At 38.7% G+C, this 12060-nt stretch overlaps 1 protein-coding gene across 2 annotated transcripts in view; it reads left to right on the top strand.

Annotated features, from left to right (window-relative positions):
* TTN (titin) overlaps positions 1–12060 on the top strand; it is a 276115-nt gene that overhangs the window by 28181 nt on the left and 235874 nt on the right. For both annotated transcript variants that reach the window (XM_078451133.2, XM_060621971.3), the window contains exons 23-40: positions 57–290; positions 392–636; positions 1512–1783; positions 1907–2071; positions 2166–2334; positions 2436–4129; positions 4269–4550; positions 5064–5330; positions 5428–5700; positions 5858–6121; positions 6213–6473; positions 8097–8357; positions 8896–9159; positions 9253–9513; positions 9645–9905; positions 10314–10574; positions 11088–11229; positions 11319–11484. In XM_078451133.2, coding sequence (XP_078307259.2) covers positions 57–290; positions 392–636; positions 1512–1783; positions 1907–2071; positions 2166–2334; positions 2436–4129; positions 4269–4550; positions 5064–5330; positions 5428–5700; positions 5858–6121; positions 6213–6473; positions 8097–8357; positions 8896–9159; positions 9253–9513; positions 9645–9905; positions 10314–10574; positions 11088–11229; positions 11319–11484 — 5742 coding nt within the window. The remainder of the gene's footprint in view (positions 1–56; positions 291–391; positions 637–1511; positions 1784–1906; positions 2072–2165; positions 2335–2435; positions 4130–4268; positions 4551–5063; positions 5331–5427; positions 5701–5857; positions 6122–6212; positions 6474–8096; positions 8358–8895; positions 9160–9252; positions 9514–9644; positions 9906–10313; positions 10575–11087; positions 11230–11318; positions 11485–12060) is intronic.

The raw sequence follows: 12060 nt of genomic DNA on the forward strand, positions 1-12060 counted from the left end.
TCTGTCTGTCAAGATTTATATATTTTTAACAAACTGTCATCTTTTTTACTACATAGGAATTCCATATTTCTTCCTTTGAAGAGAGGCTCATCAAAGAAATTGAATACAGAATAATAAAGACTACATTAGAAGAACTTCTTGAAGAAGATGGAGAAGAAAAGATGGCAGTTGACATTTCTGAATCTGAAGCTATTGAAGCAGGATTTGATTTAAGAATCAAGAATTATAGAATTCTTGAGGGAATGGGTGTTACTTTTCATTGCAAGATGTCTGGCTATCCATTACCCAAGGTAAAAAAATAAACATCATGCATCCACACTACAATAAAGATATACATCATCTACAATAACTATTTTATCTAATTTTTTTCAAATATGCATATTATTTGCAGATTGCATGGTACAAAGATGGCAAGCGCATCAAACATGGAGAGAGATACCAAATGGACTTTCTGCAAGATGGCAGAGCTAGTCTGCGAATACCTGTTGTTCTTCCAGAAGATGAAGGCATCTACACCGCATTTGCCAGCAATATTAAGGGAAATGCAATTTGCTCAGGGAAATTGTATGTGGAACCTGCTGCACCTCTCAGTGCTCCGACTTACATACCTACGCCAGAATCAGTGAGCAGAATAAGGTAAGACTCAGAACAATTTGGGTTGATTAACGTTTAAATTGTTTAAAACACCAAATATCCCAATAGCAAATTGCTGTTGTGTGGGGGCCAAAAAAGTGGAGATAACACCAAAACTTGCCATTTGCAATTCAGATGATGCCAAGAGTTTTTACTTCTTGCCCCTGTGCCAGGTGAGCAAAGCATTGTCATTAGTGTGGCATGCTATTCATTTGCTGGTGCTAGAACCAATATGATGAAAACTATAAAGGTTTACTTAATACCTGATTTTACATAAGTTATCTCTAATTTATACAACAACCCTGCAATGTAGGTATTCTTATTACTATTTTAGAAGTGGGGGCACTTAATCTTTGTGAGCCTATAAAAATTGTCTTAGTTCACCAGCCCTGATTGTGCCAGCACTTGAAATTCAATCCAAGCCAGTCTGGCTGCAATGGGCAAATAGGTTTTTGGTTTTTTTCAAATATAATTTCTATGTTTTCCCTTCCCTTGGATAAAAAATTATATTTCTCTTTTTCTATAAATTTATTCATTGGGTTATTTAACTGACCAACATTTATTGAGATGTTTTAGCAGTTGAATCAGAAGGGTTTGGTGACTAATTCAGGTAATGATGGAAAGACTGTATTAAGAATTATTCCAAGATTTTAAGGCTGAGTACTTGACTGTGTTGAATAATACTGACTGGGATTGAGGATATATGGAAAACATAGATTTGGGGGCAACAATAATGTATTCTGTTTTGGATCCCAGTGAGTTTGAAGTGCCTTCTAATAATATATGAAGTATATTCTAAAATAACATTAAGAAGGGGGTTTGTTTATTTTGCTTTGTTTTCTCTGTGCCTCATGAGAATATTCTGTTTTGTTTTTCAGATCCATCTCTCCACGTTCAGTGAGTAGATCTCCTATACGCATGTCTCCTGCACGCATGTCCCCTGCAAGGATGTCACCTGCACGGATGTCCCCTGCAAGAATGTCCCCTGGACGTCGGCTGGAGGAAACAGATGAGTCACAACTTGAGAGACTGTATAAGCCAGTCTTTGTGTTAAAGCCTGCTTCTTTCAAATGTTTAGAAGGACAAACTGCCAGATTTGACTTAAAGGTTGTCGGTAGACCTATGCCAGAGACCTTCTGGTTTCATGATGGTAAGTATGATAATTTTTTACTTACAAATCATTAAACACAAAAATAAGCTTATATGTATGTACAACACTTTTTAAAAAGAACTATTTTAATCTATGTTTTCTTTTTTACTTAATTTTTTACAGGCCAGCAAATTGTCAATGATTATACCCATAAAGTAGTCATTAAAGAAGATGGTACCCAATCACTGATTATTGTCCCTGCATCCCCCAGTGATTCTGGGGAATGGACTGTGGTTGCCCAAAACAGGGCAGGCAAATCTTCGATTTCAGTGATTTTAACTGTGGAAGGTATTAGCCCTTAATAAAGAAACTACCTTATTACTTGGGCTATAAACAGGTATTTCAGCCCTACTCACTCTGAATCACAAACTTTCTCTTCCAGCTGTGGAACACCAGGTAAAACCAATGTTTGTGGAAAAACTAAAAAATGTCAATATAAAGGAAGGTTCTCGACTTGAAATGAAAGTCAGAGCTACGGGTAATCCCAACCCTGACATTGTATGGCTGAAAAACAGTGACATCATTGTACCTCATAAATATCCAAGAATCATGTGAGTTTGCTTGAAAATAATAAAACTAAGCTCATTATCAAATCCAAATAACTAAAGAAGCAATAACTACTTCTGTATTGATTTTTCTTCCCTTTTTATAGAATTGAAGGCATAAAGGGAGAAGCTGCCCTCAGAATTGATTCCACTGTCAGCCAAGATTCTGCCTGGTATACTGCAACTGCTATCAATAAGGCTGGTAGAGATACTACGAGATGCAAAGTAAATGTTGAAGTTGAGTTTGCAGAGCCTGAACCAGAGAGAAAATTAATCATCCCACGAGGGACATATAGAGCAAAAGAGATTGCAGCCCCAGAACTGGAGCCCCTCCATATGCGATATGGTCAAGAGCAATGGGAAGAGGGTGACCTCTACGATAAAGAGAAACAACAGAAACCATTTTTCAAGAAAAAACTCACTTCCTTAAGACTCAAGCGCTTTGGGCCCGCCCACTTTGAGTGTAGGCTAACACCAATTGGTGACCCAACAATGGTGGTGGAATGGCTCCATGATGGGAAGCCACTTGAAGCAGCCAACAGGCTCCGTATGATCAATGAGTTTGGGTATTGCAGCCTTGATTATGGGGTTGCATATTCCAGAGACAGTGGTATCATTACTTGTAGAGCTACTAACAAATATGGAACAGATCACACATCTGCTACACTTATTGTTAAAGATGAAAAAAGTCTTGTAGAAGAGTCTCAATTGCCTGAGGGGAGGAAAGGCTTACAAAGAATTGAAGAGTTAGAGAGGATGGCTCATGAAGGTGCTCTTACAGGTGTAACAACAGATCAAAAAGAGAAGCAAAAGCCAGACATTGTTTTGTTCCCAGAGCCAATAAGAGTACTTGAAGGGGAGACCGCTAGATTCCGTTGCCGAGTGACCGGTTACCCTCAACCCAAAGTCAACTGGTACCTCAATGGACAGCTCATTCGCAAAAGCAAAAGGTTCAGAGTTCGTTATGATGGCATTCATTATTTGGACATCGTGGACTGCAAATCATACGATACAGGGGAAGTCAAGGTTACCGCAGAAAATCCTGAAGGTGTGATAGAGCATAAAGTGAAACTTGAGATCCAACAGAGGGAAGATTTTAGGTCTGTCCTCAGACGAGCCCCTGAACCAAAGCCCGAGTTTCATGTACATGAACCTGGAAAACTTCAGTTTGAAGTACAAAAAGTAGATAGACCTGTTGATACCACTGAAACCAAGGAAGTTGTGAAGTTGAAAAGGGCTGAAAGAATTACCCATGAAAAGGTACCTGAAGAGTCAGAAGAGCTGCGCAGTAAATTCAAGCGCAGAACTGAGGAGGGATATTATGAAGCAATTACTGCTGTGGAGCTCAAGTCTCGTAAGAAGGATGAATCCTATGAAGAACTCCTAAGAAAGACAAAAGATGAACTTCTCCACTGGACCAAAGAATTAACTGAAGAGGAAAAGAAAGCCCTTGCTGAAGAAGGCAAAATCACTATCCCAACTTTTAAACCTGATAAAATTGAACTAAGTCCTAGTATGGAAGCTCCTAAAATCTTTGAAAGAATCCAAAGCCAAACAGTGGGCCAAGGATCTGACGCACACTTCCGGGTCAGAGTGGTGGGAAAACCAGATCCTGAATGTGAATGGTACAAAAATGGGGTAAAGATCGAACGCTCTGACCGAATCTACTGGTACTGGCCCGAAGACAATGTTTGTGAACTGGTCATAAGAGACGTGACTGCTGAGGATTCTGCCAGCATCATGGTGAAAGCCATCAACATAGCTGGAGAAACCTCAAGCCATGCATTCTTACTTGTCCAAGGTAATTTCGATGTCTTTGGTTTGATGGATCTGTCTCTATTTATCCATGAATATCCATTGGTGTATTTCTTTTTATTTTATTTTCCCATTATTCAAATTGTGAATTTAATATAATGTCTTTTTCCCCCCTTTTCTTGTAGCCAAGCAATCGATCATTTTCACACAGGAATTACAAGATGTTGTTGCTAAGGAAAAAGACACCATGGCAACCTTTGAATGTGAAACTTCAGAGCCATTTGTCAAAGTGAAATGGTATAAAGATGGTGTGGAGGTTCACACGGGAGATAAATATAGGATGCACTCTGACAGAAAGGTTCACTTCCTGTCCATACTGACGATTGACACATCTGATGCTGAAGACTATAGCTGTGTACTTGTGGAAGATGAAAATGTAAAAACAACAGCGAAACTTATCGTCGAAGGTAGTAAATAATAATTTCGCCATTTACTTAAGTTCTAAAGTCACCCTTAGTATGTGATTAAATTAGCTTTGCAATTTTCCTTTTATAAAAAGAACTATGTGGGAGTTGAATATAACCTCCATAGCAAGATTCCTGAATGTATACCACTAATTGAGATTATTGACAATTTGGATTTTTATTTTTTTTTCAAAATTTTTATTTCAAAATTATTGGATGGCATGACATGACATTCTTCTCTCACGTTAATGACAATTTGGATTTTTAAAAATCAAGGTTATTTTCATGCCTTATTTTTAAATTTTTACATTGAAATAAAATTCTGTTTTAAAAAAATTTTTAAATAAAATAACTTTTTTTATTGAAAATATATTCCTCAGTTCATCAGCAGGTACACATTAAGAATATTCCTGATAGCATGGGGGGATTTAAGAGACTTACAAGGAATTTTTTCTACCCTAAGTCTAGATGTGTAACTCTCAAGAAAAATTAACTTCTCTTTATCTTATGCCTCAGGTGCAGTTGTTGAGTTTGTGAAGGAACTTCAGGATATAGAAGTTCCAGAATCATTTTCAGGAGAGTTAGAGTGCATTATATCCCCAGAAAATATAGAAGGCAAATGGTATCATAACGGTGTGGAGCTGAAATCCAATGGTAAATACACAATTACATCTCGCCGTGGACGTCAGAACCTCACAGTTAAGGATGTGACCAAAGAGGACCAGGGAGAATACACCTTTGTTGTCGATGGGAAAAAGACAACCTGTAAACTAAAGATGAAACGTAAGTCTGCCTGTTCTTTTTGGCCTGAAGGGAATATCATTATGGCTTATTGATAAGAAATGATCATAACTTTCACTTTTCTCCCCATATTTCACAGCCCGTCCCATTGCTATTCTACAAGGACTTAGTGATCAAAAAGTCTGTGAAGGTGACATTGTTCAGCTTGAAGTTAAGGTCTCCTTAGAGAATGTGGAAGGTGTCTGGATGAAAGATGGCCAAGAAGTACAGCCTAGTGACAGGGTTCACATTGTGATAGACAAACAGTCACATATGCTGCTTATTGAAGACATGACTAAAGAGGATGCTGGAAATTACTCCTTCACCATTCCATCCCTTGGACTATCAACCAGTGGGCGTGTCTCTGTCTACAGTGAGTGCAACTTACATATTTTTATGTGTATATTTTTAAGTGAGGTAGAAAACTTTAATTAGCAGGCATTTAAAACAAAATTCACATTAATAAATGTGTGTGTGTGTGTGTGTGTCTGTGTCTGTGTGTGTGTGTCTGTGTCTGTGTGGTTTTGCAGGTGTTGAAGTGATAACACCTCTGAAGGATGTTAATGTGATTGAGGGTACCAAGGCTGTGCTCGAATGCAAGGTCTCAGTCCCTGATGTGACTTCTGTTAAATGGTACTTAAATGATGAACAAATCAAGCCTGATGATCGTGTACAAGCCATCGTCAAAGGCACTAAGCAGCGACTAGTGATTAACCGGACCCACGCCTCAGATGAAGGACCTTACAAGCTGATGGTTGGCAGAGTCGAAACTAGCTGTGATCTTTCTGTGGAAAGTAAGGATTCTTCCATTTAACTTATTATAGTTTTAAGCATTCTATTTTCCCAGTGTAATATTAACCAAGTGTTTATTTTCTTTTTCCCCAGAAATTAAAATTATCAGAGGTCTTCGTGACCTTACCTGTACAGAAACCCAAAATGTGGTCTTAGAAGTTGAGCTATCCCACTCAGGAATTGATGTTTTGTGGAATTTTAAGGACAAAGAAATCACACCCAGTTCCAAATATAAAATTGAAGCTCATGGAAAAATATATAAGCTGACAGTTCTAAATATGATGAAAGATGATGAAGGAAAATATACATTTTTTGCTGGAGAAAATATGACATCTGGAAAACTTACTGTGGCAGGTTGGTACATTTGTCATTCAATCTGAGTTCTTATGTGGGGTACTTATTTCAATTTAAGAAATTGTGGCCCATTTCCTTCCAAATTCCCATCAGGTTCCTTCTTCCATGCCTCTGCTTATGCTGTTCTCAAAGTCAGGAGTCCCCTCAACACTTTCCCCACCATGTGCTTCTAGGGAGACCTACCTCAAATGCCATCTTTTTGTGAAGCCTTCCTTAATCTTCTCATTTGTATAAGATCTTACTCCAGCAACCTCAGGATTGTTTTGTGTGTGTCTCTTCCATGGCCTTTATCACATACTTTTCTCATTGCCCATTTCTTCTTCTCACACCAGAGTATAAACTCTTCCAATCTGGAATTTTGCTTCTTTCCCATCTTTGTTCTCTAACATATTGCACGTGATAGATGATCGATAAACATTTGTTGAACTGAGCTTTATTTAAACTTTCCTACTCTAAAGGTGTATTTCTTTTTTTTTAATCATTCTTATTTCTTCAACTTTTGTTTCTTTTGTTCCCTTCATACTTGTTTTATGAACCCAGTGAAAATTTTAAAATATAACTCAATGTATCTGTATATCTCTTTCTTGTGACATGAAGTAGACCATTCTCATTCAGCAGAAATCCCTAGTTTCAAAATGGAGAACCAAAAGCATAAATCAATTGCTAAGAAAAAAACTAGAAGTCATCATTAATTTGCTTGGTTTATTACAATTTAATTACTGAGGAGTTGAGATATGACATCGAGATTAAATTGTGTAGTCCATATGGGAATTGTGTGTCCCACTTCGTATGAGTTACCTAGATTATGCTTTATTACATTATAATATTTCTGCAGATATTTGACTATGAAAAACACTTCTGAAACAAAATTTTGGATCCTACACTCTGACATGTGTAATATAAATTGCATGTTTTTAAATGTGTGCAAACAAGAAAAAACTATGAGCCCTTATATTATTTCACTCAACATTTTTTAAGGCTCTACCATAGGCAAGGACTGCTAGAAGCACAGGACACAAAAACAAATGAGGCATGATATTTTTTCTTGAGGAATTCACAATTTTTAGAGAGGGACAGATACATCAGTAACTAACTTGCTGAAGGAGCAATTTTTTCTGCCAGTGAATGATGGCCATGGAGACAAAGGGGGAAGCTTCATAAAAGAGATGACAGTTGTTAAAATAGTGATTTTTTTAGTACATAAGAATCTCTTATCTTACAGAAACATTGATGACTGTATATTTTGTTTAGCACATCTTTTCCCAATCAAATATTAGACACATTTGCAGGAAACAATCCTTAGAAGACTAGGTAGAATGCTTTTGAAGAAGGAATTGAGTTAGAGGCCATCCATGTGGTATGGTTCTTAGAATTCAGTAGTAATTTACCGGTTGCTTTCCCTTTGCAAAACCTTCCTGATTCCAGTATTTTCCTTATCAGTCATGCAAACTTAGAATAGGGGTTTCTGTGATACCTTCTCAATATGGGCAACGATAATTCTATTCGACAGTTCATTATATTCAAAATCATGTTTTAAAATTTGATATTTAATTGTGCAAAGATTTCCTTTTTGTATAAATATTTTTTTAAAGGACTCACACTTGTACTTCTCTTGTTCCAAAGGGGGGGCCATCTCCAAGCCACTCACCGATCAGACTGTGGCTGAATCACAGGAAGCTGTGTTTGAATGTGAAGTTGCCAACCCAGATGCTGAAGGAGAATGGCTGAAGGATGGCAAACACCTACCGCTGAGTAACAACATCAGAAGTGAATCTGATGACCACAAAAGGAGACTGATCATTGCTGCCACCAAATTAGATGACATGGGAGAATATACCTACAAGGTGGCCACCTCCAAAACATCTGCCAAACTCAAAGTTGAAGGTTAGTGATATAATAACAGATTTATCCATTCCACATTATATTATCTTCTTGATGGCTCTCGTTTTAAAAGTCAATGGTATAATTATTTTGGATGTCATGAATCATGATTTCATAAAATCATTATAAACTCTCCAAACTTTCTAAACCATATACACAGGGCACAAAATTGCTTATAAGATGTGTTTCTGTGCAGAAGCCATTTCTTAGGTTCCAGCTTGGAGGAACAGCTTAATGAGATGCTCTCATTCTCCACCCTTCTTTTGTTCTTCTCCAGTCTATTAAGCTATTAGTATACAGCTGTGCAAACTTCATCTCATTCAAGTGTAGAAAAATCATTGCACAGTGTACATTTTAAACTGGATTCCAGGTTTTCGTAAATAATCTCAAGGTATCTTTTAAAATAGAGGTGCTGCATAAACCACAAAAGTTTTGATAACCATTCTTTTGCAAGATGACCAGGTAATGATCTCATTCCAGGAATTCTTTTACTTGATGATACCATCTTTATTTCCTAAATAAATCATAAATTTGTCTCCAGCTGTCAAAATTAAGAAGACTCTGAAGAACCTCACGGTGACAGAGACACAGGATGCTGTTTTCACTGTGGAACTCACACACCCTAACGTAAAGGGTGTCCAATGGATCAAAAATGGGGTTGTGCTACGATCCAATGACAAGTATGACATCTCGGTCAAAGGAACAGTTTACACTCTGAGGATTAAAAACTGTGCTGTTGTGGATGAATCCGTGTATGGCTTCAAGCTTGGAAAGCTAGGAGCCAGTGCCAGACTGCACGTTGAGAGTAAGTTGATTCAGAAACACTTTACAAGTAGCCGGTTAATGGTTACCGCTAAGTTAACCCATATCCCTGAATTGTTTCAACTTTCCTCATTAGCTGTCAAGATCATTAAAAAGCCAAAAGATGTGACCGCCTTGGAAAATGCCACCGTTGCCTTCGAAGTTAGTGTTTCCCATGACACGGTTCCAGTAAAATGGTTCCACAAGAATGTGGAGATTAAGCCAAGTGACAAACACAGACTGGTCTCAGAAAGGAAGGTCCACAAACTGATGCTGCAGCATATTTCCCCCTCGGATGCTGGGGAATATACAGCGGTGGTGGGACAATTGGAATGCAAAGCTAAACTTTTCGTGGAGAGTAAGTATGAGACAGCCCCCTATGGCGTTTCCCTAGATGATCCGCATGTGTTCATTTTTTGGTTGGTTGGTTTCATCCGCTTTTTAAAAAAATAATATATACTAACTGAAATACTCTTTGGTTTTCCCAAGCATTGCATATTACAAAAACCATGAAAAACATTGAGGTACCTGAGACGAAAAATGCCTCCTTTGAGTGTGAGGTGTCCCACTTCAATGTCCCTTCCATGTGGCTGAAGAATGGCGTGGAGATTGAGATGAGTGAGAAGTTCAAGATAGTCGTGCAAGGGAAACTCCACCAGCTGATCATCATGAACACCAGCACAGAGGACTCCGCAGAATACACATTTGTCTGCGGCAATGACCAAGTCAGTGCCACCCTGAAAGTGACCCGTAAGTACACAGGCAAAAAAGCTGTATAAAATATTCGGGAAACTCCTGGTTATTCCGTATTCTACACCTTTCCTTCCTAACCAGTTAACCCACTCAAAAATCCTTGATTGACACATCTACTATGTGTGCACACTTAGGCACTAGTATCTCTATCTGTTTAAAATTTTCTGATTAGAGTAGCCTGGAAAGGCTACCTACAAACATGCTCTAGTGTCTATCACTAGCTCTTTCTGCTTGGCCTTGTCCTGTTGTAGAGGGGTACCTGGAACCTCTCACAGCTCATATCCCTGAACTACAATCACCTTAGCAGACATACTAAACACATCCCTAGTTTTCACTCTGTGCTTGTTGTAACTCACATCATGCTGACACAAAGTCTCCTTGGGTGTATTTTCTTCCCCTTTGCAGCAATCATGATTACATCCATGCTGAAAGACATCAATGCTGAAGAAAAAGACACCATTACCTTTGAGGTGACCGTGAACTATGAAGGCATCTCATACAAATGGTTAAAGAATGGTGTGGAAATCAAATCAACTGACAGGTGCCAGATGAGAACCAAAAAGCTCACGCACTCACTGAACATCAGGAACGTGCACTTTGGGGATGCAGCTGAGTACACCTTTGTGGCTGGAAAAGCTACATCAACAGCCACCCTTTATGTGGAAGGTACGGTTTCACAAACGTCCTATCCATAAAAATAAATGTGAATACACTATGCAAAATGTTAATCAGTGCACTAATTAGTGAATGGAAAAATAAAATGTGGGTATCCATGTCATGAAATATTGTTAGCAATAAAAAGCCAGTGCTGGTACATGCTACAACATGGATGAATCTTAAAAACTTTACGCTAAGTGAAAGAAGCCAGTCCCATAGGACCATATATTGTGTGATTCCATTTATAGGAAATGTCAGAATACACAAATCTGTAGAGACACAGATTTGTCTCTAAATCTGAGGGCAGACAGTAGAAGGTGTCTGGAGGGTGATGGCTGAGGGGTGCATGGTTTCTTTCTGGGGTAATGGGAATATTCGAACATTGATCATGGTAATTGTTGCATGACTCTGACTATACTGAAGGCCACTGAATCGAACACTTTAAACAGGTGAATTGTATACTAAGTAAGTTATGTCATAAGGCTGTTAGAAAGGTTAATTTTTTTGCATGCTGTTTCCCAGCTCGTCATATAGAATTTAGGAAACACATTAAGGACATCAAGGTTCTCGAGAAGAAGCGAGCCATGTTTGAATGTGAAGTCTCTGAACCTGACATCACTGTCCAGTGGATGAAAGATGGCCAAGAACTGCCGATTGTGGATAGGTCAGTCGTTTTGTTTTGCCGCATTCAAGGAATGCGCAGTTTGCTTTGAGTCACTGTGCGTTGAACTTCAATTTCCATTTCATCTACAGAATAAAGATACAGAAGGAGAAATACGTCCACCGCCTCCTGATCCCATCCACCCGCATGTCTGATGCCGGGCAATACGCAGTGGTGGCAGGAGGCAACATATCCACTGCTAACCTCTTTGTAGAGGGCAGAGATGTTCGCATCCGGAGTATTAAAAAGTCGGTTCAGGTATTGTCTACATGCTGAATTTTGGGAGACATCATCAGGAGCCTGTAATCCATAGTTTGGTATTCTAATTTTTTAACTTTAGAATTTTCTAAGCACAGTCTTCTAAAGAATGAAAACAGCTGATCCCTGCTGGCTTAGACTCTTGATCTGACATCAATTTAGTCACAGTTTTCCCTCACTTAGGGAAATGGTGTGTCCTTAGCAGCTGTCTAGATACTTTAATTAAAACAGCTGTGGAAACTTCACTGTCTAACAAATGGCCACCTGCCAAGCTGCACAAACCAGAAAAGAACTAAAATTTAAGTTGCGGTGTTTACACAGCAGCTAGAACTCAGGGAATTTAGAACAAGGTGGCATTTCCTCAGAAGCCTTCTGTTATGGAGAGGCAGGTATGTAGGGACTTGGCTGGAAACACTTCCTCTTAGGTCCAAGAGGAAGACTGGTGCGGGCAAAGCTGGATTCCTAGCAAACATGCTGAGCCAGACACCTCTGCTGTCTACCACATGTGCAGAATTTATTCTCATGAGGGCCAGTCTTCTCAAATGATGTAATGGAGATAACATGGTAAGAGAAGTG

Source organism: Panthera onca, chromosome C1 (genome assembly GCF_046562875.1).
Source record: "Panthera onca isolate mPanOnc1 chromosome C1, mPanOnc1 haplotype 2, whole genome shotgun sequence".
Taxonomy (NCBI): Eukaryota; Metazoa; Chordata; class Mammalia; order Carnivora; family Felidae; genus Panthera; species Panthera onca.